At 58.3% G+C, this 27,998-nt stretch overlaps 2 protein-coding genes and 1 long non-coding RNA gene across 8 annotated transcripts; 1 reads left to right on the forward strand and 2 right to left on the reverse strand.

The window, feature by feature from the left end:
- On the reverse strand, positions 1 to 17,345 carry HPN (hepsin). Of its 5 annotated transcripts, none has more exons than XM_045046038.1 (13): positions 17,175 to 17,345; positions 16,552 to 16,621; positions 10,766 to 10,867; positions 10,636 to 10,677; positions 5,413 to 5,542; positions 5,217 to 5,339; positions 5,082 to 5,122; positions 4,663 to 4,828; positions 4,383 to 4,573; positions 1,249 to 1,344; positions 913 to 1,055; positions 566 to 754; positions 1 to 347 (listed from the first exon to the last, which is right to left on the reverse strand). In XM_045046038.1, the coding sequence occupies exons 2-13, from the start codon at positions 16,565 to 16,567 to the stop codon at positions 309 to 311; spliced, it is 1,278 nt and encodes a 425-aa protein (XP_044901973.1). In that variant the 5' UTR covers positions 16,568 to 16,621; positions 17,175 to 17,345; the 3' UTR covers positions 1 to 308. The 5 variants fall into 5 exon arrangements, with proteins under 5 accessions (XP_044901973.1, XP_019674370.1, XP_044901975.1 ...); XM_019818811.3 differs by having other exon boundaries at positions 566 to 730; positions 17,175 to 17,344; XM_045046040.1 differs by lacking the exons at positions 16,552 to 16,621; positions 17,175 to 17,345 and adding an exon at positions 15,310 to 15,539.
- Positions 16,537 to 23,675, forward strand: LOC111558048. The gene is made up of 2 exons (XR_002738542.2): positions 16,537 to 16,778; positions 22,871 to 23,675. It is a non-coding gene; the product is annotated as an uncharacterized LOC111558048 (long non-coding RNA).
- SCN1B (sodium voltage-gated channel beta subunit 1) lies at positions 18,664 to 27,452 on the reverse strand. 2 transcript variants are annotated; one of them, XM_023245493.2, is made up of 6 exons: positions 27,246 to 27,452; positions 25,371 to 25,537; positions 24,342 to 24,582; positions 19,807 to 19,948; positions 19,387 to 19,463; positions 18,664 to 19,304 (listed from the first exon to the last, which is right to left on the reverse strand). In XM_023245493.2, the coding sequence occupies exons 1-5, from the start codon at positions 27,283 to 27,285 to the stop codon at positions 19,397 to 19,399; spliced, it is 657 nt and encodes a 218-aa protein (XP_023101261.1). In that variant the 5' UTR covers positions 27,286 to 27,452; the 3' UTR covers positions 18,664 to 19,304; positions 19,387 to 19,396. The 2 variants fall into 2 exon arrangements, with proteins under 2 accessions (XP_023101261.1, XP_023101260.1); XM_023245492.2 differs by having other exon boundaries at positions 19,392 to 19,463; positions 27,246 to 27,450.
- Positions 27,453 to 27,998: the final 546 nt, after the last annotated feature.

Raw genomic sequence — 27,998 nt, forward strand, 5'->3', positions numbered from 1 at the left:
TTAATCAAAACCATCTTTATTATTTAAAGAGCATCCTGTCATCAGGGGCACCTAGATGGGGGTCCCCGGATGGCAGAACAATATTTACATGGGGGTCAGGAGGGTGAGGCTCGGGTGGTCCCAGGGCTGAGTGGGCCCGCCACTGTGGAAGAGAGGAGCCTGGAGGGAGGGTATCCTTGGACCTGTGGGCTCAGCCCAAGAAGAAAAATGTCCCATTCCAGGCCCAAGGTGAACCCCACCAGGTGGGGCTGGAGCCACCTAGGCGAACTTGGGCCCTGGAGGCGTGCACATCAAGGAGAAGCCGCAGGTCAGAGCTGGGTCACCATGCCGCTGGCTTCGGAGTGAGTCTGGGGAAAGACAACTGGGGGCTTCTGAGGACTGAGAGGTTTCCCCAGTCCCACAGCTCACCTCCCCTCCCCAGAAGCCCTCTGAAATCCATCTGTTCCCTAGGCCGCCCTCTTCTAGGCCTGAGCATAGGTTTCCAGAAAACCCCGCCTTCTCCCTTTTCCCCATTAGAGTCCCAAACACTCCCGCCCTCTGGCTCCCATCTGGGCCCAACGTTCACCTTTATGGCCTGGAAGATCCACTCCCGGAAGTCACTGACTTTGGTGTAGACACCTGGCTTCTGGGCCAGGGCACAGCCAGTGCCCCAGCTCACGATGCCACACAGCCGCCAACGTGGCGTCCGAGAGATGCTATCCTCACACACGAAGGGGCCACCGCTGTCACCCTGGTGGGGGAAGGGGAGGCCTGGCTGGAGGCCGAGAGGGCATCCAGGAGGCCCTCTTGAATGGCCAGCGGCTGTGGCCACAGAGCCCCCTGGGCCTGAGATAGGGAGCCCGACCGCCCCCTGCCCTGGGTCTCCATATCCGGAGTGGCAGGGGCTAGGGGCTACCCCACACTGTCCCTCACCTGGCAGGCGTCGATGCCACCCTCAGGGTAACCGGCACAGAACATCTTGGGCTTGATCTGGTTCGCGTAGAAATCGGGGCCATTGCAGACATCGTTGCTGATTATGGGGACTCGGGCCTCCTGGAGTACCCCAGCCTGTTGGCCTGGGGGTGTGCGGGCAAGGCTGGCCAAGGCTGGGGAGCGTGCGCGGCCCCCTTCCCTCCTGGTGCCCCCCGCCCGGGCTCCTCAGCGTCCCTGTGCCCCGGGGCCCAGAAGCATTTGACCAGCCGGACTGCTTTTTCCCAGCCCAGCTCAGTCTCCCTGACGGCGGCCCCGCAGACAGAGGACAGGACTCACCGTAGTACTGTGTGTTGCCCCAGCCGGTTACGGTACAGATCTTGCCATCCACCAGGGCCTGGCCGGCAGCCGGGAGGCACACGGGCTGGATGTATTCTGTGAGAGAGACCACGCGGTACAGCCTCTGCCAGCCTGGCCCACCTTGTACCAAACCCCTGTCCGGCGGCCTCAAGCGCCCCGGTACACCCTTTCCTCGGTTCTTTTTTTTTTTTTTTTAATTTTTTTTTTAACGTTTATTTTTGAGACAGAGACAGACAGAGCATGAATAGGGGAGGGGCAGAGAGAGAGGGAGACACAGAATCAGAAGCAGGCTCCAGGCTCTGAGCCATCAGCCCAGAGCCCGACGTGGGGCTCGAACTCACGGACCGTGAGATCGTGACCTGAGCTGAAGTCGGTCGCTTAACCGACTGAGCCACCCAGGCGCCCCTCCTCGGTTCTTTTAAAATAACCACGGGAAGAGTTGCCATCAACTGAGTTAACCGTGTACGAGGCACTTTCCTGTATCCTCCAAACTCCCATCAGCCCGGGGGGAGGGGAGGGGCACCGTTAGCCCATTTCCAGAGGAGGGACATGAAGCCCAGTCACTTGTCCAGAGTCTCATAACGACTCAGTGACAGAGCTAGAACTGGAACCCAGGTCGGCCTGATTCCGGAGCCGGTGTTCTTAACCCCAGCCCACAGGGCCAGCCCCTGCCGAGAGGGTGCCTTTGTGAGAAGTAGGAAAAGGCATCCCTATCTTTACATACTTGACTTCCAACTGCCAGAAAATCATCACAGTAGATACACAGGTCTACGCCCACAACAGTGACAATGGTGCCCCTGAGACGCGATGTCCTTGTGCCGTGCACAACACGCACAGAGGGTTTGTCTGCTCCCTGCTGGTGATTTCACGGGCCTCAGCCTCGGAGCTCTACGCTATAAAATGGACAGAATAATCTTTTCCCCCAGAGGGTGTGGTGAGAAACTGGCGAAGCACTGAGCAGCCCACCTGACACATAGGAAATGCTCACATGAATGAGTCACAGTAATAAACGACAAAAGCGGTGACTGCTCACACGAACTGGGTGCTCACTGTGTGCTGCCATCGCTCGAAGCTCTTTACTCACATTCCCCTTTTAATCGTCTCAAAAACCCTAGGCGGTCATTTAATGGATCAGGGAAACTGAGGCACAGACAGAGGTGAAGCCACACACTCAAGATCCCACAGACGGCAAGCCCCGGAATCTGATCCCAAATCCTATGCTGTTACCCCCTCGGCCTCGTGTCTCGAACCGAAGCCACTCCCACCCCCTCCTCCTGTGCTTCCACAGACACTTCTTTACTTCAGTATTTGTAACCCCCAAAGACAAGGCTTTGTTTTTTTAAAAAAAAAAGTGTATCTGGGGCGCCTGGGTGGCTCAGGTCACGATCTCATGGTTCGTGGGTTCAAGTCCCACATGCTCTGTGCTGTCAGCGTGGAGCCCAATTTGGATCTCTCCCCCTCTCTCTCCTCCACTGGTGCATGCTCTCTCTCTCTCTCTCTCTCTCTCTCTCTCTCTCTCTCAAATAAATATAAAAGAAAAAGGCAAAATGTGCATCATCCCCTTCGATGGGAAAACCAATAACACGGACCATTCAAAAGAAAATAGGCATAAAAATAAGTATAATAGAAACCACAAAACAGTCCCAGCAGCACAGCCTGGGGGTTACACGCACAGATTCCCACGCCAGGCGGGCTTGGCTCGGATCTTTGCCATTCTCCAGCTGCGGGACTTTGGAGCAGAGTTCCCTTCTCTGTGTCGGGATCTTTCCCCATGTGGGAACGAAGGATCAGAGGAGGACCCACCCTCCCCAGGCTGCCGTGGGGGCTAATTGTACTATTTCATTATCATTGTACCGCTGCCTGACGGAGGCTCATCGTCGTCATTACTACGACTTCGTGGCCATTGTTTTTATGATTCGTGTCACCACACTGTGGCCTGCTGAAAGCGGAAGCCCAAGGTCTGCTCTCAATCCAGAGGTGGGCCCTGGAGAAGCGTCCTGGCCCCCAAGGGGAGTCTTGCCCCCTGACAGCAAGGAGATGCCCCAGAGAACTGCAGAGGGGCTAACTTCTCAGTCCCTCTCTGATTCGTCTGTGTATTTTAAAAGCCTTCTTCATTTCATCTTTTTCATTTTAATTTTTTTTTATGTTTATTTATTTTTGAGAGAGAGGGAGAGACAGACTGTGAGCAGGGGAGGGGCAGAGAGAGAGGGAGACACAGAATCCGAAGCAGGCTCCAGGCTCTGAGCTCTCAGCACAAGAGCCCGATGCGGGGCTGGAACTCACGAACCACGAGATCATGACCTGAGCCGAAGTCGGACGCTCAACCGACTGAACCACCCGGGCGCCCCTCTTCATTTCATCTTAACTATATTTGTATATAGTTATGTACACTATGGTGTGTTATAGTAATGCACACACCATGCACACACCATGCAGGTCGCCCTCTTCGAGTGTATGAGTCAATGGCTTTTTAGTGGGTTCACATAGAGTTGGGTGCCTGGCGATCCATTTTAGAACAAAAGAGATCCTGTATTCTTGACTCATCCCCTCCCAATCTCCCCACCCCAGCCCCGCCCCTACCTCACACCTCCCTTACCCCCTGGTAACCACCGATCTTTCTCTGTCCCCACACCTGCCCATTCTGGAATTTCATTTTAACGGGATCATAGAGCGGCCTTTTGTGTCTGACTTCAGTTTAGCACAGTGTTTTCAAGGCTCATCTGAGTGTGTCTTGTGTCGGTACCCTGCCACTCCTTTCGTGTGTGGATGGACCACGTTCTGTTCATCCGTTTGTCAGACGTGTGGGTTGTCATCTTTCGCTTGTCGTCAACCGAGCTGCCTTGAACATCTGTGTATGAGATTCTGTGCGGACATGTGTTTCCACTTCTACTGGGCGCGTACCCTGGGGTGGAATTTGCTGGGCCCAATGCTAACTCCATGTTTGACTTTTCGAGGAATTGCCGGGTGGTTTTTCAAAGTGGCTGCACCAGTCGTCCCTGTTTGACGTGTGCCCGTCAAGATCGTTTCCCTTACCCCCACGGATTTCTATGGCTCTGTCCTCTCTCCTCCCAGCCTCTGGAGTCCCCAAGGCCAAGGCTCATCTCCAGACTTACCCGTGAGGGGCAGGGGGCTGGACAGGTGGACCAGGGCGATGTCATTGCTGTTTTCCTCGCTGTTGGGGTCTCGAAAGGGGAGGTAGCCCCCGTGGTACACCACCGCCTGCACCCCCAGCTGCAGGCCATGGGGGGAGGCCTGGGCCACAGCTCCGGCAAACACCCGCCATCGGGACAGGACCCGGTTCCGCCTGCCAGGGGACAGGAGAGGAGGATGGCAGCTGCCTGGACACGGCCCGTCCCACGTCGCCTCTCCCCCTCAGCGCTATGGGACGCTCACTCAGGGAAGCAGTGGGCAGCTGTCAGCACCCAGTCTCCAGAGAGCAAGGACCCTCCACAGAGGTGAGCTCCATCGTAGCGAAGACTGACTTGCCACGGCCACCTGCCCAGGCTGGTGTCTCGGCCTCCCACGATGCGATCCACAGGCAGTTTCCGACGGCCACAATCTGTGGGAGAGGCGGGGTCACAAGGGCCCCGGGAGGGCCTGGAACCTCAGGACACAGCCCCATCCTTGGGGATCTATGGAGACAAGGTCCTGCCATCCTGAGGGAGTCTGAGAGGACACAGCTCTATCCTTGTAGGGTTGGATATGGCCAGTGTGGGGGGCGGGGGCGGGGGGGGGTGCCTGATGGGACATGGCCCTGCTCTGGGTTTGGGGGGAGGGCCTAAGGGAGAGGGTTCTGAGTTTCAGGGTCTCACCTTGGCAGACAGTAGCCAGGAAACGGCCCCTGGGACAGTCACTGTGAGGCAGAAATAAAAAGAGAGGCCAATTAAGACGGAAGAAAGGGCACCGACCGCGGGCGGGTGGGCGCCCCTGCCCGCTGCCCTCCTCACCACACGGAGATGACCTCGAGCAGCCTCCGGGCCAGCGGCAGCCTCCCCTCATCCACGCAGAAGAAGCCCGACGTGCCGTTGGCGCCCGCCGTCCGCACGTCCAGCTCCGAGTGGCCCAGGGCCCTGGGCAGGCAGGGGTCAGGCCTGCTCCTCCCGCCCCACGCCGCCCGCCCACCCCCCGAGGGCCGCCCGCTACCTGAGGAAGCCCATGTCCTCGCAGCCCAGGCCCGCCACCCCAGCGTTGGAGCGCGAGGAGCACAGCAGCCGCCACGTGCCCTCCGTGTCGTCGAACACCATGAGCCGGGAGTCGGCAGGGCTGACCTGCACTGCAGGGCGACAGGACGGCCGCCTGGGTCACCTCCCCGCCGTGCCCACCCGCTTGCCCGCCCGACCCTGCGGGGCTCCAGGCCAGGGTCTCCGCGGAGCCAATAGGAGCTGGGGCGCACCTATGGGCTGGGAACCCGGGGACCTTCCTGTGGCCGCCGGGCTGCCTGAGCCGGCTGCACAGGCACCGCTAGTCTGACCCTTTGCTCGGCCATTTGGGAAGAGGGAAGCGGTTTCCAGCGAGCTCCGGAGAGGATGGGCGTGTGCGGCTGGATCTCCCGGGGCCATCTTTACCCCCAGGAGGGGAAAACTCAGCCAACGTGGAGGAAAGCCAAGATCTGCCCCTTGATGAAGCCAGGCTTGCCAGACCCCCAGAACTGTTGGAGAAGTAAGTTCATCATTTCCCTTTCTGTTTAACCAGTTTGTTTCTTTTTTCCTTTTGTCTTCTGCAGCCTGAAGGCCCTTGACACATCAGATTGCCCAAGTATCTAGAGACCCTATAGTTTTTTTGAAAGAAAGAAAGAAAGAAAGAAAGAAAGAAAGAAAGAAAGAAAGAAAGAGAAAGAAAGAAAAGCTATCTTTTCTGCACGACTTGTCCAAGCCTTGAATATAATAAAATGCATATGGCACTTCTCCAAGTAGTATCCATTCATTCATTCATTCATTCACCAGATAAGTTTTAACTAGACGTATACTCCGTACCCAGTCCTGTGTGGGGTGATGCTGGGGGCACAAAGATGACCTAGGCAGCCCTGGGTTGTGCCCTCACCAAGCCCAAGTCCAGGGGTGGGAAAGACAGACAGCAGAAAAAAAGTCACTCAACCAAACACCTCATCACAGGCTGTGAGAAGAGGTGGGGTGGAGACGCAGTAAGGCTGGAGAGAGCCCATGGGGGGTTCCTCATGTCTGGGGCCGGTTGTGTTGAGAACTGAAGGCCCTCTGAGCCCCTCCCAGGCTGCTCCCCACATGGCCAGAGGACCCCTTTTCACATCTAAGCCAGGTCACAGGCCTCAGGCGTATTTATTTACATTTACCCCTCAGCACGGCCAGGCTCTGTTTTGGGCAGTGGACAAATTGCCAAAGCAGTAAGCGAATCAGACAAAACCCCTGCTCTGTGGAACTCAAAGGCCAGTAGGTGAGACGGGGAAGGAAAGGGACAAATGAGTCACAAAAGGAGCCGGGGAGACAAATCAAGCCTGACAGAGGCAGGGGTGTACCGGCGTGCGGGGTGAAGCTGCCATTTTCCATAGGCGGGCACAGAGAGAGCTTCGTTAAGGAGGTGGAGTGTGAATGTAGATCTGAAGGAGGGGAGAGAGTTGTGAAGGCAGGTGAGGGAACAGAGAACTAGGCCACAGGACCTGCGAGTACAGAGAACCCAAGGCTGGTGGGGGGTGCGGTGGGGGAGGACCAGCAAGGAGGCCGGAGCGGAGTGAGCGAGAGGCAGAGGAGCTGGGAGGCAGGCTGGGTCAACACCAGGACTTTGCTTCTCCCCGAAGAGAGGGGCAGCCAGGGGAGGCTCTGAGCCGGGAGGCCCTGACCCGACTCGGGGGTTCACAGGCTCCCTCTGCCTGCGGGGCCGGGAGCAGAGCAGCGGGGGACCTGGGGAGGGGCTGCTGTGGTGTCCAGGAGGGGGTGGATGGAAGCTGGGCCAGGGCAGGGACGGTGGGGGCGAAGGGTTTAGACTCTGGGTCGCAGGGACAGGGTTTGCTGGCAGACTGGGGTGGCAGGGGTCAAGGACAACTCCACGGTGTTTGGCCTGAGCCATAGAAGGATGGAGCTGCCACTGACCAGGCTGGGGAAGGGGGCCGGGGGAGCAGGTCTGGGGAAGGACCAGCTGTGACCTCCTGGGTCCTTTTCTCCTGAGCTTCCTGCATTGCTGCTGCTCCAGAGCACATTCTAAGAAACCAAATCTGGGGCAAACTCAGTTTGCCAACCTCTCAGGAGGAAGCCGGCGAGGCCGTACCCAAGCTGAGTGGTCTTCCCATAGCCCCATGGATCTGGACAAGGTCGTGCTGAGACCCTGCTAGGTGCCCAGCACTATGCCTCGTGCTCTCCCTGACCACCAACAGCAGGGCCTTGCCACACCACCCCGAAGCCACAGAGATCCCCATTTTGGTCAGAGGAGGGGCTCAAGCTCGGAGAGACAGGGTGACTTGTCCAACATCACCGGGTGAGTGAGAAGCAGAGAGGGTTCGCACCCAGGCTTCACCACTCCAAACCCCAAGCTGTGAATGTTGCCCTAGGCGGCCTGTCCATCCACTTCCCCTTCTGAGGGTCAAACAGTGACAGCGGGGGGACGTCAGTGGGTTGGACCATGTTATGCTATGTCATATCTGGTGGGGGGGGTGGCTTTTGAATCTCACAACCATCCTAGGGCATAGAGACCCCTTCTATGCCCATCTTGCAGATCGGGAAACTGAGCCTCAGAGAGGACATACTTGCTCAGGAACCTACCGCTAAGAACCAGCAAAGAATTTGATTCCAGGCCTGCCAGCGTACATACTCACTGCTGCTTCTGAGGGTCTCACCTGGACTTTCACTGGCCCCACCCTGGGCACACTTCCCCCAGCTAGCACTAAGAGCCTCCTGGCTGTCCTGCCTTAATTATGGCCTCCTGCTCTGAGGTGGGGGCAGGCGATGCCTGGTGCCTCTGCTGGATGGCGCCCACCACCCCACATTCCAAGACCAAGACCTGGGGTTCAAACCGTCAGCTGGGGGTGAAAAGTTTCCAAGTGTTCCAGATAGGGTGAGGCCTTAGGGAAGAAATGATCACTTTATGGATATGGGTTGGGGGAGATGCGGGGAGGGAATATCAAATGCCCCCTCCAATTATTTTTGAAGCCACGTTCTGTGCCACCGTTTCTCACTTTTCAACTCTTTATTCTTGTTTGAATTATTTGAAAAAAAAAAAAAATGTGTTCCGGGTCACCTGGCTGGCTTACTAAATTGTGTGATATAGTTAGAGGTGTGAAAATCCCAGGAAAATGAGGTGGGGATATAGTTTTGCGTCTGTTTTTGTTTGTTTGTTTGTTTGTTTTGTAATTTCCCAGCAGTTTTGGAAAACCCAAGTATAACTTGAGCAGTAGTGCTGACGTTGGCCGGAGCTCGGTCTGAATCACGGCCTAGTTACTTTCCAGCTGAAGGCCAAGAACAAGGTGGTTCATTGGCAACTTGTGTGGTTTCATTTAAGCAAAGACTCCCTGAGCACCGACTTAGATGCAGGACACCGTCTAGGACAGCAAACAACGTGCCCCTGCCCTCCTAAAATGCACCAGAAGTACATAATTATCAGTGTGAGGAGAGTTTTACTGCGGCAACACGGATGGTGGTGGGGTCGGGGGGAGCATGAGGTCTGGGGTGCAGGAAGGCCTTGCTCAGGAACGTTAAAGCCTGAAGGTGAGACACCAAAGCAGTATTTACCAAGTGGCTGAGAACCAAGCACTGTAAGGACCTGTATCATTCTCCCCCGCGCCCCTCGCCGCTTACAGATGAGGCTATTGGGACTCAGGTGGGGCGGGACCGGTAGGAGGCCCCAGAGCTCAGAGTGACGGTGCGGAACCTTGAAACTGCTTCTAGGTGTGAGCTGGAAAGAGATGAGAAGCAAAGACTGCGGGACCGGGAGGGTTCTTCAAGGGCATGAGAGTGGACCCTGGCGAGTGCCGGGCGCAAGCGTGAGGTGCGGGCGGAAGAGGGGGATGGACCCTAGGAGCCTTGGAGCCGCAACGGGTTGAGATTTTAGCCCAGCGGCAGTGGGGAGCTATGGAGGGGTTTTCGGCAGGGGCACGATCCCTGTGTCCTGCCGCTTATTCGATGTGTGGTCTTCACTTCACTGGGCCTCAGTTTCCCCCATCTGAAAAATGGGGATGATAACAGCTCCAAATTCACAGGGTATGGTGCAAAATTTACAGCCAGGGCCTGGCAGATGTTAGCCGTCACTATGGCCAGTTGCTTGGCTATTTCTCGAGAAACAACAGAGTGTAGTTGTTCTGCACAAAAGCAGATCTAGGCTACCTGGGTTTAGATCCCAGACCCCGCCGCTTACTAGCTCTGAGACCTGCAGTAAATCACTGGGCCTTTCTGTGCCTCGGCCTCCCCACATTAAAATGAGCTTTAGGGGAAGGTTAACGAATTGACAGCATAGAGCCCAGGGGCCTGCGCCCGGCACCTGTAAATGCCAAGTGCTGAGATGATGACCAACATGGACGTAGGCTTCCCTTGTCTGGATTTTCATTTCTTCTCTTGACGTGAGCAGAGCCCTTTATGGAATTGATGAGGCTCACGGGAGTGAAAAATACATGCCGACACTTAAGTTCCCCTTTCTTCCTACTGCTCTGGGCCACAGAACGGCAGCCTGGGGCTGGCATCTGGGAAAATTCATCCATTCATTCCACATTTAGTGTCTGTATCTATTATTAGTGTGGCCGTTCATTCTCAGCTGCCTGCAGACACAGCTCTAGCAGGCAAGTCTAACAGCTATTCCTGGCCTCATCATCTACCAGCTGTGTGCCCTCTCTGGTCTCATTTTCCACATCTGTAAATGGGGGTCATAACAGCAGCCGCCCCCCCAGAAGAACTAGAATGGGTCGCCGAATTCATACGGCACCCCTCAGACAGGTTTTGACCTCGCCTCGCAGTAAGGAACACATTTTACATCACAGCGTAGCCCTGAACCTGTGCTTTCTGGGGCGAATCATTGCGTTGCTCCGAGCCTCAGTTTCCCCATCTGTAAAACAGACTGATAAACGGTACCACTCTCGTAAAACCAAAACAGAAGATTAACAAAACTTTTTCTTACGGAGAGAGGTACACTGTGGTATTTTCTAATCTTACCTATTTTTTAAAATGCGGTTTTCAACTCCCTAATTTAATTTCACGATGCACCAAGCGGGTAATGCACTTAGAGTCTAAGAGACACAAGACAAGTGAAGTGCTTAGAACAGTGCCTGGCCCAGAGCAGGCCCTCCACACGGCACAACATCACTGCTAACTTCTCTGCACAGGCTCCCGCAGTCACTCAGGACCTTTTTTCTGGAGCTCCCACCAGGTACATGTGTCCTCCAGGGCTTCCCAAAGGGTCCCAGCCTGCTTTACTCACCCGGATACAGCGGCTCCTGATCACTCTTGAGTAGAAAGGTCACTGCAGAGAAGGTAGAGGTGAGGGCAGGCAGGCGGCCGGGGGGGCTGCAGGGGGCAGGGGAGGGTAGAGGCCCAGGGGCCACTCTCACCAATGGCCCAGGATGCTGCCCCGATGGCCGTCAGGAGCAGCAGTGTCCCCGCAGCGAGAGCTGCCACCTTGGGTCCGGAACAGCATGGCACAGTCCGGCCACCTGCAACAGACACCGTGCTGGAGCCACCGCCAGGCCTGTCCTCGTCATGGCAGGGTCTGGGCACGGAGCCAGCTCTTAGCCCCCAGGGCTAACTTAGCACGCCTGAGCCTGCCATGCCCTGGGCCCAGTTTCTCAGGGCCGTCCCTCCCCTACAGCGTGGACAAACAGGTGTCCAGCTCCACAAGGCTTCCCGCTGGGAAGGGGCGTGGCCGGGACAGCCGCACTCCTGCCACGTAATGATCTCTCCTCCCCGGTGTCGGTGACACATGACAGGCGCTTCCACACTTTGCTATCTCCTTCATCGTGTTGCACCCTTTTCTCGAAACTCTCACTTCTGATAACTCTCTCAGAGGTTCTTGTGACCCTTGACCTTTGCCCCCTTGGCAGCTCACTTCCCTCCTGTTTGGCATTTCCTCACCACCAGTCTGCTCCGGTCCCTCCGTCCTTGGGTATTCTCCCAAAGCCAGACCTCTCCCGCAGGACCCAGCTCCAAGGTCAAATGTGCCCCTGGAGGGTAAGAACCTAAGTTTGAAAATTCGCAAGCCCCACTTTGAGCTTTGTGCTGACAGCTCGGAATCTGGAGTCTGCTTCCGATTCTGGGTCTCCCTCTCTCTGCCCCTCCCCCGCTCATGCTCTGTCTCCCTCTGTCTGTCTCTGTCTCTCTCTCAAAAATAAATAAACATTGGGGCGCCTGGGTGGCTCAGTCGGTTAAGCGGCCGACTTCAGCTCAGGTCATGATCTTGCGGTCCGTGGGTTCGAGCCCCGCGTCGGGCTCTGTGCTGACTGCTCAGAGCCTGGAGCCCGTTTCAGATTCTATGTCTCCCTCTTTCTCTGACCCTCCCCTGTTCATGCTCTCTCTCTGTCTCAAAAATAAATAAACGTTAAAAAAAAAAAGAGTTAAAGAATCCATGCTATAAACAAATAAATAAATAAATAAACAAACATTAAAAAACATTTTAAATGTCGGCCTTACCCCTCCCTCCCTGGGACCTTGGACAGGTGGCATCACCTCTTTGAGCCTCAGCTTTCTCATCTATTTAATGGGCATCCTCCCAGCACTCACCTAAAAATAATACTTTCAAGTTCTCTTAAATAATAGCCAAACTCTAATCACAGGCCTATTTTCTCAAGCACTGCTCTAAATGCATTCACTTACTCAGGCCTCATTTCAATTATGGTTCCCATTCTTCAAGCAGGAAGCACTAAGGCTCAGAGAAGTGGAGTCACATGCTCAGAGTGACTCAGCCAGCAAGAGGCAGTGCTGAGTCCTGAACCCCGGGCACGTTTGGTGCTGGGGCCCAAGTGTAGAACCACTAAGCCATGCTACCTCTCCCCGTGCTATAATGCCCGGCATAGAACAAGTTCTCAATAAATGCTTTTACATCATTAGAGCTGTGTGGTCCTGGGCAATACCCTTCACCTCTCTGGGCCTTATTTTTCTCATTGGTAAATGGAGCTCTATTCATTCATTGTCCTGTTGGAGCAGCCACTGTACCTGGCCCCATTCTAGGCTCAGGAGACACATCCCAAAACCAAACAGGTGAGATGCTCGCTCTCGTGGGGCTCACATTCTCATATGTGTAAGGTTGAGGGGAAAACATAAACAAGTAAGCAAACTCGATCATTTCCAGACTGTGACGAAGTCTATGAAGGAAATAATGCAGGTCAGGGCAGCAGGTGGCCTCAGGAGGGTGCTGAGGGAAGGTCTCCCCAAGAGGGGACTTTTGAGCAGAGACCTGAAGGGTGACACCAGCCACGTAAAGATCTCAAGGAAGAGCGCTGTGGGCTGAGGGAACAGCACAGGCAGAATCCTTGAGGCAAATATAAGCATATGATCTGTTTGAGAGAGGCCACTGATGTGGCCAGAATGGCATGAGCTTGGGGCAAGGCAGGCACCGAGGCTGGGACCAACTAGGGAGGCCAGTAGCCTGAGGAGAAGGTGGGTTTCATTCCCAGTGTGACAGAGGCCCTGGGGATTAAGAGCCAACCCCTTTTGCTAGGGATCGCGGGAGGGCCGAAGATGCAGGGCTGCTAAAAGCCTTTGGCAGGGCCTGGCGTGTGCCCAGCTGTCCCAGGCACCTGCAGGCCGTCCCCAGGGCAGCAGGAGCTCCCAGCTCTCCCCTCCATGTCGTGGTAGTACAGCTGGTGGGCACAGGGCCAGACCAGCACCCAGAACGGAGCAAGGCCTGGTCCAGGATCCTCCTGGGACGGCCGGCGTCTGGGTGTCTTAAGAATTTGAGAAGCCAGCAGTTCCCGTCAAGGCATGAGAAAACAAATACTCCCTCCCTCCAAAGAGGCCACAGTGGGCCAGGCCAACCCTGGCCTCCCGCCCACGCCCGCCTACCGGCGACTCTGCCCCCAACCATCTTCCTGGTTCCGGTGGGAGGTCTTGACTCCCTGCAGCCATGAGGCTGGTCCTGGTCCCTTTGTTTTCAGGTGCCTGTCAGGGCTTTGGGCCCGGCCCGGAGGCTCTGGTGTGCCTGCCGGGGTGCCGAGCGCTGCCACCCCGTGTCTCTTGGGGTGGGAAGAACCTCCTTCCACGCCTTCTGGATCTGGGGACTTCGAGTAACCCCAAAACAGGTGCCCCTGGTGGGACAGGAGGCGTCTTCACTCTGGGTCCGCCTGTGTGAGAGGCCTCCTCACAGCTCGTCTTTGCGGAGGCAGGAAGTGTCCTCACTGTGGGCGTGAGGCAGCCTCCTTGCCCTGATTCCCGGGAAGCAGGGGAGCCTCCGGGCCTGGGAGGCAGCCTGCCCAGCCTCTGCCGCAGGCACTGCTCTCTGCCCCCCAAGGGCACTAAGGCCGCCCTACCTCAGGTCTTCTGCCCCCACCATTTGGCTGCAAACCCTCACAAGTGACATCTTTGGTTCCTTGGCTTGGAACTCAGGCTCGTGGCTCAGCCCTCACCCTACCCAGCTCCCACTTCCTGAATGGAGGGCCCTCCTTTGGCCTCCGGGATACGGCACGTGCCCGATTTTCCTTCCATTTCTCCAATGGGGCCTTCCCCATCCCCTGACCCTCTTCTTACTCCCTGAAACCTGGGGTCCATAGGGTGGCACATGGCCTCCCCCCACTCAGGCCCCCTGCTCCCATATCTGTCTCACACACCTCCACAGCCTCAGTTTCCCTTTTCTGTCCTGCAGCCTCGTAGATGTCCCCGCCCACAGGATCCTCCTGGCCTGACACGGGCCTCGATGTCCTCCCAACCCCCAGGCTCCGTCAGAGGCTCTCATCCTCAGGACTGTCCCTCATCTGCAGGATGCTTCCCCCTGCCACACACACAGCTTGCCAGCTCACAGTCTGCAGGCCTCCTGAGCATCTCCTGTCCACCCTCTCCTTCCCTGCTCCCAGCCCCACCTGGGCTCAGCCTCCCTTCTAGTCCAGCCTCCACACAGAAGCCCGAAGATCTTCCTCAACACAAAATCCATCCTGTCCCTTCTTTACCTAGAACCCTCCATGGCTCCCCAGTGTCCCCAGGACAGAGTCTTAGACCTTCAGCCCTGTGGTGCAGCTGTTAGAGACTCGGGGATTGAACATGTTTCCCCAAATTCCCAGAGAGTCTTATGGGGCTTTCTTTATCAGACACCCAATAGTTTCCAAAGAGCAGTCAAAGCCCCAGAACTTGTAAAACACAAGTCAGTATAAGAGAAACGAAGACTAACCACCAGCGCCATCTTGCGGAGAGACCCAGCACTGCCAAGGCATCAGCCAGCCCTTCAGCAGAAATAGTCCTAAGAGACGTGGCTCCAGCTTGCTCACCTCACCGCTGCCCCAGCTCCACTTCCGGTATTACCTCCAGAAATAGCCGAATTACCCATGTGCCACTGCACACCCAGCGCCTTGTCAGCCCCTGCCTTTAGCCGCTCTCCCCTCTGCCTGGCACACCCTACCTATTCCCTACTCGTCCTGAGTGTCAGCCCAGGTATCGCCTCCTCCAATTCTGAGTCCCCAGGGAGCACCAAGAAGCCTGCCTTGGGCGCACTTCAAAGTAACACAGATGTAGCAGCCACAAGGCAGGGATGGCTCTCAGCCCCGTCCTAGCCCCGTCCTGAACTTCCCTTACATCCTTGCACCAGGTGTTAATAAGGACGGTATCATTATCCTCGTCCCCAGTGTACAGATGAGGAAAGGAGGCCCAGAGAGGCGCAGCCACCTACCCTGGGTCACCCAGCAAGTCGGCGCAGCACCAGAACCTCTAAGCATCTGTATCCAGGTTTGACCGCCGGCTCCAGCCCCGCCAGCAGGACCCCGCGACGGGACCGGCTTGAGCTGCCCGGGGGTGCACCGGAGCCCCACTCTGCCTTGCTTCTCTCTGTAGCCAGACCATCTCCGGCCACCCCTCTGGGCATGACCTGTTTTTCTCCCCGGTTCATTCACACATGGGCCCCGGGCCCGGGGACCCCAGGAGAGATGCCGTCCCTGAGGTTCCAGGCTCCGTCACCCACCTGCTCAGCCAGGACAAGTGCCCCCTCCTGAGCCACTGCGAGCCTGGGCTCGCTCTGGGCCACAGCCGTGCGGCTTGGGGCTTGATCTGCCAACGGTGCTGAGACCCCACAAGGGCAGTGTCCACACTGATGGTTTCAGCCAACACAGCCAGCCCTTCCTGCCGAGCGTGCCGTTCAGACCCTCATGCCACCCTGCGAGGCGTGCCTTCGTATCATCTCCATGCTACAGATGAAAGTTTGAGGACCAGAGAGGATAAATCCGGGGCCTCCCAGCCAGAAAGTGCCACCACCTGGGACCAAACCCAGCTAGCCTGGTCGCAGGAGGAAGAGAGGGAGCCGGCCCCCACTGGAGAGGCAGGCAGGAAAGGCCGTCCCCTGATCGGGCCCCTCCAGCTGGCCCCCAAGCGTGGAAGAGGTTGAGGGAGAGGCGGGCTGTTTGGAGCCCCCACCGGGGCCTGCCAAGAGCCCTTCAGTGCCAGCCACTCGGGCACGTGTTTTCCCCCATCGTTCCTGGAGTGCTTTCTCTGCGACCTCTCCCCTCTCCATCCATCCTGGCCGAGTCCAAAGTCCTCCCTCTGCTCTTTTGCCCACAGTGCGGGGAGGTGGGAGGAATGTCTGGAATCGGTGGGGGTCTCGGGTCCCGGGGACGCCAAGTCGGCCGACCTCTGTCATAACCGCTCCAGTTCATGGCATGTGTCTCACATGCTAAGCCCCACAGTGGTGCCTTGTGTGTGCTCCGAGCTCCCAACAACCCCCGTACATAGGCAGGTAGGTAGGTTGGTAGCATTAGGATCCATGCTTGACCCAGGGGTAAAATGAAGCCCAGAGAAAGGATGTCAGTTGTACAAGACCACACAGCAAAAAAGTGGCAGGTTCAAGTACAGGCCTGTGTGTTTAGCTCCAGAGTCTGTGTCCTTAACCATGATAGCTGGTCTTCCCACCTTAGCCCCAAGGAGAAGACGGTCCAGGGTTCGCTGAGACATCACTGGGGTGTGAGGGGAAACTGAGGCATGGAGCCAGGCAGGTCATATGGGGTAGCGGGAAGGCGGGTGGTGGCACAGCCCCACAGAAAATTTGGTTAATAGTTAATCAGGTGGAAGAGACTTCCTAAGGGGCTGGGGGTGGGCCCAGGAGGGGTGCCAGAGCAAGGGGGCTCTGAGGGGGTGGAGGGCTGGGAACAGAGCACAGAGGGAGGGGCGCGAGGCAGAGCCAAGGTTGGGACTCAAGGAAAAGGGGACTCACCCTCTTTCTCCGCCATGTCACGGCCTCTTGTTAATGATTCCCCGGCTGACTTCCTGGGCCGGGGAGGGACCTGTGGGGAGATGAACCGAGAGGCAGGGCCTGGGGGAGCTGAGCCCAGCCCCGGTGCCCCCAGTCCCAGGCGCCCATCCAGGGAGGCTGGAGGGACTGGGCCCTGGCCAGAGCACGCCGTGATCAGGGACGCAGATCGGGCCGGGTTCAAGGATGGGGTCAGTGTCTGACCAGCAGCCAGGGGACGCCTGATTTGCAGGGTTGGGGGCCCCCCGTGCCTGGGCCTTGGTGAGGAGTGGGCTGAAGGTCTGAATTCCTGGGGCTGAGGGAGTAGATGAGAGCTGGGGACCTGAACTCCTGGGTCCTGGGGAAAAAGGCATTCGGGGGCTCTGAACTGCTGGGTATGTGGGAGGAGGGGCGTAGGAGCCCAGACTCCCGGGTCTGAGGGAGGCGGAGACTGGGGCCCCATCCCTGTGTCTGAGGGAGACGGGGTTGGAGCTCCAAGGTCCTTGGAGGGACGTCTGGGAGCCCCTCTACTGGGAGGTGGGCGCTAGGTAGGGTGAGGATGAGGGGACCCGTGTCCCGGCCTGGGAACTGAGGGCCCCGGTCCTTACCCTGGGGTCCGGCAGGTGGGGGCGGAGCTGAGAGATAGTGCCCTTGTCGGGTCAGTCTCCAGGCCTGGGCAGGAGCATGGTGGCCCCGCAGCAGCGGTGGCCCGGAGGCAGAGGCAGCCGCGTGGGGCCTGCTAGGCCTGGCTGCCTCACCTGAGGAGGAGGGGGGCTGGGCCGGAGGCGGGGGAAGGGGCGGGGAGGGGCAGGGCGGAGGGATCGGCAACGCTGGAGGCCACCTGGCTGGTGGGGCAGGGTTTGCAGGGGCTGGACCTGGCCGGCCTGCCCCCGCATCGCCTCCTTCCGGCCTGGAGGGGGCCCAGGTGTGCCAGTCTGAGGGGACATGGAAGGGGGGGGTTGGGCAGACAGACAGAGCAGGCCGGGGATGGGGGGTGGGGCTGAGGGGGTGCCCGCAAGGATTGAAGGATGGGCCTTTGAACTGGAGGCAACCAGACAGAGGGCCCCGGCTGCCCCAAGCCCACCCTGCCCCTGCCTCTGCCCCTACCTCTGGCCCAGCCCCCGCCCTACCCGCCCCCCCCCACCTTGCCCCAGCTCAGGCCTAACTCCCTCCCTGTCCTCCCCTGCTTCCTCTAGCACCTCCTGCCCAGCCCCAAGCCTGCCACTGCCCCTGCCACTTCCTGCCCCCCATGTGCAGCTCCTGAACAAGGCAGTCCGGGTCCCTGCCCCAGCCCTGGCCTCGGCCCCCTCCCCCCAGCTGCCTTCCTACAAGTCACGGGGGCTGGTTTGCTTTGGCAGCTTCCCTGCTGCCTGCAGCAGTGACCTCTGGAGCCTGGAAGTCCTACACAGGGGGGATGGGGGGCTTGGCCCGGAAAAGGCAGCACTGAGTGCTGAGGCCCAGGCCAAGTGGCCGGAAGTGTCCACAGGCAGATACACACTGTCCCGCCAGCAGCCAAGAGCGATCCACGTCAGACCCCAGCGCCAGATAAACACCCAGACACACAAGGGTCACCATCAGACACCTGCTTGTGGACAGCCATGCACCCAAACACAGACCACAGCTGCTCGCCCCACACACTGGCTCCACTCAGAGCCACAGCCTCTCACAGGGGGTCGTGCTGGCGGGGCCCCGCTGCTGCCCAGCCCCTCATCTCCCTCTCCCTCTCCCCAGCTCCCATCACAGCAGAGACTCACACTGCTGGGAAGAGACGGCTGCATTCCCTCTCTTCTCTCCAGAGCACCTTCTCTGCCCTGCTGCCCCCTGCCCTACCCATGGCTCCCCTCTGCCCTCCCCCACCCTCCCATACCACTCACGGTCCCCACTGAGCTAGTGACCCCCCAACCCCAACTAGTCAAGTACTAAGTGGCTGTCCCCGGGGAGGGCGAGACCCACCCACCTGCTCCTTCCTCATCCTTACCCCTGAACATGCGCAGAGAGGTCCCACTGCCTGCCCGGGAGGGCGGCTCCCCAGGAGAACTGAGGCTTTGGGATTTGAGGGGTGTAGAGGGTGATGGGGCTCACGAGAAAGACTATGAATCAAGTCCAAGAACCTTTATTTCATGAACAAAACTACTTGTGTGAAGAGAGACGAGGCTGAATGGGCCCCTTTCTAAGTGGCCACGATCCAAGGCTGGTGAGAGAGGGCAGGGTTGGGCCGGGGGCAAGAGTGCATCACAGGGAGAGGGGACCCCAGGTCCAGCCAGAGGAAGGAGGGGAAATGTTGCTGGGGGTCGGGGTGGGCCCCAGAACCCCCTGCCCCAAACCGTGCCAGCCCATCACGACCCCCCACCGGGTGGGGGCTGGGGCAGGGAGGGGCTGGGCCCCAGTAGTGTGCATCTGAAGCGGCCAGTGTGTGCAAATCAGCAAGGAGGAGGGGTGCGGAGCCGCTGCCCCCACCTCACCGCCCCCCCTCCCAAACAGGCAGCAGAAGCAGGGGTGGGGGCAGCGGCAGTATTGCTTTACCCATCATGCATGGCGTGGGTGGGCAATGGAGCAGGAGGAAGTAGGCTGGATTGGGGGTGTGAGCCAAGCCCCCTGCCCCCTCCCACCCTGGCGGCTCCGTTGGCAGGACTCTGAGGCTCGTGGAGGCCCGGGAATGGCCAACCCCCACTGGGGGCAGGCTGTGCCCAGATGTTCCCCATTTAGGGCTGGCTCTTCCTTGAGGTGGAGCCCAGGGCCTAAAGGTGAGGGAGAGACAGGTATCAGGGACCTAGTGGGCGACACCCTCCCGGGCGCTGCGGTCCCTGCCCACCCACCTACCTTACCAGGGCTATTCGGCCACCTGGACGCCCGTACAGTTCTCTTTGCTTTCTGAGGTGATGGCCAGGTATTCCGAGCTGTGGGGGCAAAGGCCAGAAGTACAGCGACCCCCATCATCAGTCTGGCCCACCCCCAGGAAACTGAGGCGGGTTGGGGTCTCTGCCCCAAGTGTACAGGGTTCTGGAGCTAGAGAGAGGAAGAGACTCAGGGAGCAGGCTGGGCTCCCAGGATCCACAAGAAGTCCAGGCTGGGGCCCGGAGTCCTGAGTCTGAGGGAAGAAGAGTCTGGGGGTCCAGACTCCTGGGTCCTGGGAGGGGAAGGGGCTGGGACCTGACCTTATCCATCTCTGACAACAAACATCCCTCTCGGGGAAGCCCTGGTCTGGGTCGCCTGACCCCCCTCCCTACCGACCCCACTCACGCATTCTCTTGTGCAGCAGCCTCCGTGGCCGCGGCGATCTTCTTGTAGCAATAAACCATCTCTGCCACGAGCCATATGGTCAACACCACGATGAGCACATACATCATGATCTCTGACACGATGGATGCCATGTCTCTGTTGGCTGCAAGTGCCAGGCAGGGTTAGGTGGCAGTCAAGGCTAGGCTCAGGAGGCATGACAGCCTGAGGCGCCCCAAGCCTGCTGTGTGAGCCTGAGCAAGTGGCTTGGCCTCTCTGGGCCTGGTCTGCAAATAGGACCATGCAGATTTCCCTAGAGTCATCATCGTTACCGTGATTCTTAATAACCAGCCTCAGGTGGGCCTTGAGGTCCCCCTCACCCTGCCTCCCTGTGTGGCTTGAGGGGGTACCTGTGTCATTCAGGTGACCGTAGGTGCCCAAGAGCCGTGGCTTTGCAACCAGAAGGCTCGGGTTCAAGTCCCGGCTCTGCCACTTGCCAGCTGTGTAACCTTGGGCAAGTGACTCATCCTCTCTGGGTGTGAGTTTCTCCATCTGTGAGAAGCTGATAATGACAATAGCTCCTTCTTGGGAGTGCTGTAAAAATAAGTCCGCTTCAAAAATCCTTAGAACAGTGCTTAACCTATAGATAGCATTCAATAAATGCTTACTATTATTAATACTATTATTACTGTTAAGAGTGGGGGCTCTGGGGGCAGACTGCCAGGGTTCAGATCCTGCCTCTGCCTCTTATTAGCTGTGTGACCTTAGGTAAATGACTCCGCCTCTCTGGGCCTCAATTCCCCCTCTGTGAAATGGAGATGATGAGACTCATGCCTTCTCTCAGGGTGGCTGGGAAGAGAAAACAAGTTAATATCTGTATTAAGCACACGCTTAAAATCCAAGCACACGCTTGGATGTGCTCCCAGTCAGCACTGCCTAAATGTTGGCTATTCACTGACATTTTCCGGAAACCTTCTATCCTTTCCACGGCACTGCCTCTTGCCATTGCCAGCTTCCTTTCATTGAGCCTAAATTTAAACTATGAGGGGGATGCGTTCAGCCAGGGAACTAGAGGTGGAGGCCACTGTGGCGTCATCGGCCGGATTTCACGGGTGTCCAGTCCGTATCCCCGGGCCTTTCCTTCCTGATGGCCGGGACCTCGTTTCCCCCCTGTCCTCACATGGTCTTTCCTCCCCTGTCCGTGGGCACTTTCTGCTGCTCCAACCGGTGCAGATGGCACCGATGCTTTCTGGGCCAGAGTGAGGGAGGGTGCGGGCCGGATGCTTCTCCCCTGCCTCTCTGCCGGAAGGAGCTGGGGAAAGGGTTCCACACATCATTCGTTCGTTGGTCCTTTCGTTCATTCATTCATTCATTCATTCAAAAGATACGAGTGTATCTCATATGGTGAATGCACACTTTCAGCCAGGCTCTGTGCTAAGTTCCTTATCTGGGCATCTCTCTGAGTCTTTGAAACACCCTGAGGATAGAGAGAGTTCTGGCTTCCCATGTCAGCTGACCTCAGGAAGCACACTGAGTTGGATATATGTTGGATAAAGCTTACACCATCGGGTTCTCATCCCTGCTCCTGGAACTCAGTGCCCAAAGGGATTTAGGTAATCTGGTGTCTCCTGCCCTCCCAATCAGATTAGGACAGTGACAGGCACGGCTCTGTAACCCGTTTTCCAGACAAGGACACTGAGGCTCAGAAAGTGGACGGTGCTAGGCAAGGAGGCACAGCCAGGATTGGACTCGGAGCCAGGATTCAACCCCAAGCGTTAGCAGCTGCAGGGTCTGGGCTCTTATCTGCCCTGGGAACTACTACAGCCGAAGAAAGACTTGGTAAAGGCTGCTGTATATCAAGTGCAGTTCCCATCAAGCTGTATAGACATCCCAGGAGGTAGGACTGTGGTTCCCCCACTTCACAGATGAGGAACTGGGGCAGAGGGTAATAGGCACCTTGCCTGGGGAGAACTCTGATTTCTTCAAAACCCCCCAAGTCTTCTAAAAGCTTCACCTGCCTGCCCCCAGTAGAAGCCCCCAGATCTGAGGCCCCCGCCCGCATCTGTGCATGCCTGGTTTCTCCCTCGCCTCAGATGCTGCTCTACCTCAAGACATTCTCCACCCATGCTGGGTATATCCAAAATAGAATTAGCCCTCTGGTCCCTGTTTGCTGGCTCCACTCCTGGTGGGGGACTCCCGGGTGCTTCTCTGGTCTCCTGCAGCTCTGCCAGCTCGGCAAAGGTCCCACCACCAGCACCCATGGGCCCTCCTTTGGAAATGACTCCTTGGAAAACCCTCCTTGGGGTTACTACCAGGAGGCAGTATTGGCTGATGGGTCATGTTGAGAATGCAGTACGATTGTGGATTATAACAAAAAAAGAATATGGTAGGTGCCTGGGTGGCCCAGTCGGTTGAGCCTCCGACTCCTGATTTTAGCTCAGGTTATGATCTCGAGGTTTGTGAATTCGAGCCCTGCATTGGGCTCTGCACTGATGGTGTGGAGCCTGCTTGGGATTCTCTCTCTCCCTCTCTCTTTGCCCCTCCCTTACTTGCTCTCTCTCTCTCTCTCTCAATAAACTTTAAAATTTTTTTAAAAATTAAAAAAAAAAAAAAGAAAAAATATGGTATGGCCAGCAATACTAACAATGCAATATAATGGGTAATGAAAGACATACTGTGGTGGGATGAGTAATGTTAAAAATACTACAGTATGCTGGGTAATGCTGACTATATTATAGCATAACGAGTAAAATTTTAAAATACTACAATGTGATTAATTTAAAGTACTACAGCATGGTGGGTAATGTTAAAAATACTCTTGTATGATGGATTATGACAAAAACGTTGTATGTTTGGTAATGTTAAAGAGTATAGTATATAGTAACACAAAATACTTTAATACGGTGGTAAAAAACACTAGATCCTGTTGGATAATGAAGAAACCACAGACTCTGGGAAAACAACATAGCTCTGCCTATGGTAATTGTTAAGAACACCGGCTCTGGTGGGGAGGAGAATATGGTAGATAAAGTTTAAAAGAGGCTCTGCTGGGACGTGGGCGCACCTGACCCCCGCCTCCCCCTTACAGGTGAGGACAGCATCCCGAGCAAGGGCCAAGCCACAGGATGGAAGAAACCCGGCTGCCTGAACGGTATCATGGAGCCTCCCTGCCCTCCTGACCCCTGGCGTCGGCGCCGATTCAGGAGACAAGACTGACACAGATTTTGTTCAGCTACAGTGTTTGGGGGCGTTCTTGCTACAGCCACTCCCTCGGGCGGGGCTCCATCTTCTACATCCGTGGGTGGCCACCCACCCAGCATCGTGACCTACACCAGCGAGTAGCTCCGACACGTCTCCTGTGTTGAATCCTGCGGGATCACTTTGATAACAAGCGTAAAAATGCTAATTATCAAAAGAAACCCACAGGCTCTGGCTGACAGCAGAGTATAGTGAATCATGCCAAGAACAGAAACGGCAGTCACACACGCTTAGTTGCGTTCAAATCCGGGTCCCAGCTCTGTGATCTCGGCCACATAGTCTTAGCTCCCTGAGCCCGGGGTTTCCCATCTGTAAAGTGGGGGGTAGTAAGAGCCCCTAGCCAGGAGGGTGGGTGGGAGGGTTCAATGAGGGACTGCACGTAGGCTCTGAGGCTGGCACCCCCCTGGGGGAAAAGGAAGGACGATGCACGGTCCCCGTGACAATGCGCGTGCGCCGTGGGCCCCACGGGGCGTACTTGCCATGGCTCTCGGGTGGCTCAAGTTCTGGGATATCTTCCTGACTCTAAGCCAATGGGCCACTGTGCCCTGGAAAATTCCAGTTTGCACCCATCAGAAGATGGTTCAGAGAAGGGATCCAAGGCAGCTGGAGCCAAAATGATGAAATGTTCAAAAACACCTTGCATCCTTGCTGTTCAGTGTGGCCCCAGACCTGCAGCGTCGGCTTTGCTGAGAGCTCGTTAGACATGTGGCCTGAGCCCCCGCCCCAGGCCTGCTGGCTCGGAGTCTGCACATTAGCAAGACTCCCAGCAGGTCCACGCACACAGCAGAATTTAAGGAGCTCTGCTCCAAGGGACACACTCTTAACTCTTCCCTCACGGTCACAAAGGGAGGAGGGGCTGAGGCTCTCCGACAGTCAGAACCTCCACCGTCATCCCCACTGCTGAGGCCCCACTGCGGGCCAGGCACGGGGGCAGCTGACACCCAGCACACCTCCCCATAGAACAGTTCAGACAACGCCCTGGGAGGTGGATACCATTATCGACCTGCATCCTACAGGACAACCCTTCCTCAGAGAGGGGAAGGCACCTGCCGGAGGCCCCACAGCACAGGTGGCAGAGTTTGGCACCCAGAACGTCCAGAGGAGAGGCCTGCCGTGGCCCTTGCCTGGGGTTGAAAGGAAATGGAAGCCGGAGCTGGGGAAGGAGGTGCGGCTCCCCCCACCGCCGTGGGCGTTTGCCTGGCCCAGGCGTGGAGCCAGCCTGTCCCCTACCTGCCATCTGTCCCGCCATCTGGCTGCCAGTGGGCAACAGGGGTGAGGGGGGGAGGCAAGGTCTGACTCACCTTTGTCCACCACCTCAAGGTGGATCTTTTTGACGACGCTGGTGTTGTGCTCGTAGTTCTCAAAGAAGAGCAGCCGGTAGACGTGGCACTCGTAGTCGCCCGAGTGGTTGTAGGTGACGTTGGTGATGAAGATGGACAGGTCCTGCAGGTCCTTGGTGCCCCGGCTGCCGTTCCACACCACGCGGCCCTCGAACCGCTCGTCCTCCTCCAGCTGCAGCACCTCGTTCTCATAGCGCAGGATCTGGGGGCGGCAGGGCCGGTCACTGCCTGCGCCCGGCCCCCCACCCAGAGTATTCTGTCCCTTGCCCTGACACTCAGACAGTCAGTGGACACACACACGGGCACCGTGACCTCAGGCAGGGAGGGCGCAGGGGAGGCTAGGATCAGGCCCCGGCCCGCCCCCAACGCCGAGTGTGTCCCTGGAGCTGACACGCACACACACGCACACTCACACACATATTCCTCAGGCGTCCTCCGGAGTACCCCTCACCCCCCCTTCCGCTTTCCTTCCTGGCTTTCATTCTCTAAAGTTCTTCCCGGCCACCAGGCACACTCCTCAGGCAGGGACAGAGGGGTCCCATCTCAGCTGCGGCAGACCCCAGCTCTCCAGCAGGCGCCCCCTCGTGTGTAATTCAAAATACGTGTAACACAAAGGAGGCCAAAAAAGTTCTGCTTGTCTTCCATAATGACCGCCTGAGACATTCTTGCTGGCACTAAATAGTTCCAACAACACTCACTCTGTGCCACCCATGTCCCAGGAGCAACAGCCACGTGGACCCTCACACACACCTCGGAGCTAGAGACCATCACCCTCCCATCTTTCCAGAGGAGGGAACTGAGGCTCGGAGAAGCTCAGCGCCTTGCCCAAGGTCACCAGCTGGTCACTGGGGGAGCCGGAGCTCGAATCCAGGCCACCAATAGTGGCACGTTATTGAAAACAGACAAGCTACCCCCTCCTGGCCCCTGGCCCCTGCCCGCCACCAACCCCCACACAAATGCCCACCCTCCCGCAGCCGTGCGCCCGCACACCTTGACAAACTCCTCCGTGCCCTTCTGGCGGAAGGTCCACTCGGTGAAGGTCTCGGCGGTGGTCTCGCTGCGGCGCTTGCAGGAGATGCACAGGATTTTGAAGGTCATCCCGTACACGGCCTCCGTCTCCGAGTCCACCTCCACACAGCCCCCCCAGGCTGAGGACACTGCGGGGACAGCAGGCTCAGGTCGCACAGGGCCACCCATCGCCCTAGGCAGTGCCAGGCTCACTGGTTGTTGGCTCTCGGAGACCATCTGTTTCCCCTCAATAACATTATGAATGGACAGACCCAGACACTAAGCCTGGCCCTGCCACTTGCCGTGTCCCCTTGGCGAGTCTCTCAGAATCTGTGGCCTCAGTTTTCCTCTGTGAGGGGAGGGAAACCATCGTCTCTGCTTCTGGGCGTTGCTGGGCAGATTCCGTGAGTTAGGTAAGGCCCCAGCAGGGGGCCTGCCACACAGGAAGCTCCCCCCCCCGCCACCCACCCCTTAGCAAAATAGGGCTGTCACTATGGTCAGGAACTTCGAGTCTTTGCTCTCTACCCAAGTAGCCACCCAAGTAGCCCTTCTTAAGAAATCCACTTGCCCAGGGTGCTGCAGCATTTGGGTGGTGGGACTAGAATTCCAGATGGGTTAGAAGTTCAAGGTGGCAGAGTCTTTTCTACCATTACTGCTCTGCAAAACCAGTCAGTCCCAGACAGTGGGCCAGGAGAAGGCAAGGCCTCGGGGGGCTAGGTGGGCACTGGAAGCAGGGCCGACCTGCGCTCCAGCCCTGTTCCCCAGGTCCCCAAGTTCTGGTGTCATCCACTCCCTACCCAACTTCGGCCTCTGGCCCCTCTGCCCCCAAGGCTCCTCACCTCCCGACTCCTGTCCTACCTCCTGTCAGCTTCTCAAAACTCACTGAGCTCTCTGCAGCCTCAGGGACTTTGCGTCCGCACTGGATTCCAGTCCCTTTGGGTGCCTCCTCCACATTCTTACCTGCCACCCCCTTCCCAAGGCCCAACGCTCATCAGCGAATGCTATGCCTCTCCCCCTCTAGCTCTGGGTGTTCTGTTGTTTGTTCGTTTGTTTTCCCCCTGAGTGTCTTCGTCTAGGAATCCTGGGAACTTCTTGTCCTCCTTCTCTTCGGTCTCTCTCCAACTCCTTACGCACCTCTGTGTCTGTCTCCCCTACTTTATATCTCTCAGGGAGTCTCTCTGGAGGGCCCACGCCTCTTCCGGTCGGTCTCTCCATCTTTCCCTGCCTCTTTTACACCCCGTCTCTTCCTGTGTCTACCTGTGTCTCCGTCTGGCCCTGCCCCTCTCAAGTTTCTCTCTCCAGCGCTCCGATTTCTAACTCGCTTCTCGGCCTCTCTCTGGCACCCTCTACATCCCTCTCGGTCTCCGTCTCCCCCCTTACTCCCGATCCCCAGTCTCCGCGGAGCAAGCCCGAGTACTCCGAGTGGCTGTGTCTCTCGCGCCTTTCCTTCCGTCCCCATCTCTCCCTGTGTCTCGGTCTCCCCCGTCCCAGTCTCCGGGCGCCGCCTTCCCCCACCCCCTCCCGCGGCTGTGGGTGTCACATTGCAGCCTGCGGGGCTCCGAGAGCAGCTGACTCCGCGTTTCCTCGCCCCCGGCTGGGCGCCCGCAGCCGCCGAGCTGTGCCAGCCCGGCCCCCGCCCTCTCTCGCCCACCCGCACCTCCACCGCCCTCCCCCGCCCCGCGCCCGGCGCTCCGCGCTCACAACTTCGGAAGCGGACTTAGCCGCGCCGGGGAATGGGCCGGGGGCGGCCCTCGCCCCGCTGTCCCGGGTCCCGCGCGCGAACACCGCCGCCGGGCCGCTGCCCGGGCTGTGCCCTCCGCCGCCCCCCCCCCCCCGCCCAAGCCACCGCGCACTCACCCAGCGCCGCGCCGACCACCAAGGCCAGCAGTGTCCCCATGGCTGCGCTGCGCGCGCTGCGCCCCCCTCCCGGGCCGCCGGTATTAATAGCGGGGCAAGAGGCAGCGGGCCCGGGCGGCGGTTAGAATGTCCCCGGGAGCGCGCGGGCGCAGCAGCTGCGGCTCTGGGACCGGCAAGGGGGGGGGGGCGGAGGGGGGGCGCGGCCCCCCCGCTCCGGTTACCGCCGGGGGCCCAGCCCCGGGGCCCGGCGTCCGGGCATCCCCGCCGCGCGGGCGGCGGCCGCTCCTCGGGCTCCTGCGCTGGCGCGCGCGGCCGGGCGCATTCGCCAGGTGCACCGACCCCGGCCCGGCTCCGGCTCGGGCGCGCTGAGGCGCGGGCCGCGGTCTCCTGCGCACTGCAGCGGCGGCGGCGGCGGCGGCGGCGGCGGCCTGGGGAGGGAGGAGGGAGCGGGAGGGGGCGGGATGAATCACCGCGGGGGGAGGGCGCGGCCGCCCAGCCTTTGCCGCAGCGGCCCGGGAGGCGCCCGCCGCACCGGCCTCTCCCGGTGGCGCAGGGACCGCGGCTTCTGGGCATGGGCGGATGGCCTGGGTGTCCCCTACCCTTCCCGACGCTGGGGACCCCCAGCTTCGGAGTCTGGAAAAGGTCACCCCCAGAGTCCCAGGAGGGCTTAGAGGGCGTTTGAGGGGCAAGGCTTCCGACTTCAATTTATGGAGGTCATCCTCCTGGGATGGAGGGGGACTTGGTTGGGACCTC

This window comes from Felis catus, chromosome E2, assembly GCF_018350175.1.
Source record: "Felis catus isolate Fca126 chromosome E2, F.catus_Fca126_mat1.0, whole genome shotgun sequence".
In the NCBI taxonomy this organism is placed as follows: Eukaryota; Metazoa; Chordata; class Mammalia; order Carnivora; family Felidae; genus Felis; species Felis catus.

What these genes read in the sequence shown, in the direction of transcription:
- HPN (XM_045046037.1), bottom strand. Translation starts at nt 13,233, where the DNA reads ATGGTTGGGGGCAGAGTCGCCG. An exon ending in GGCAGCATCCTGGGCCATTG is followed by an intron (nt 10,678 to 10,765) that starts GTGAGAGTGGCC and finishes CCTTCTCTGCAG; the next exon opens with TGACCTTTCTACTCAAGAGT. An exon ending in GAGGACATGGGCTTCCTCAG is followed by an intron (nt 5,340 to 5,412) that starts GTAGCGGGCGGC and finishes CTGCCTGCCCAG; the next exon opens with GGCCCTGGGCCACTCGGAGC.
- SCN1B (XM_023245493.2), bottom strand. Translation starts at nt 27,285, where the DNA reads ATGGGGACACTGCTGGCCTTGGTGGTCGGCGCGGCGCTGG. An exon ending in GGTGGTCGGCGCGGCGCTGG is followed by an intron (nt 25,538 to 27,245) that starts GTGAGTGCGCGG and finishes CTGTCCCCGCAG; the next exon opens with TGTCCTCAGCCTGGGGGGGC. An exon ending in GCTGCTGCACAAGAGAATGC is followed by an intron (nt 19,464 to 19,806) that starts GTGAGTGGGGTC and finishes TTGCCCCCACAG; the next exon opens with CTCGGAATACCTGGCCATCA.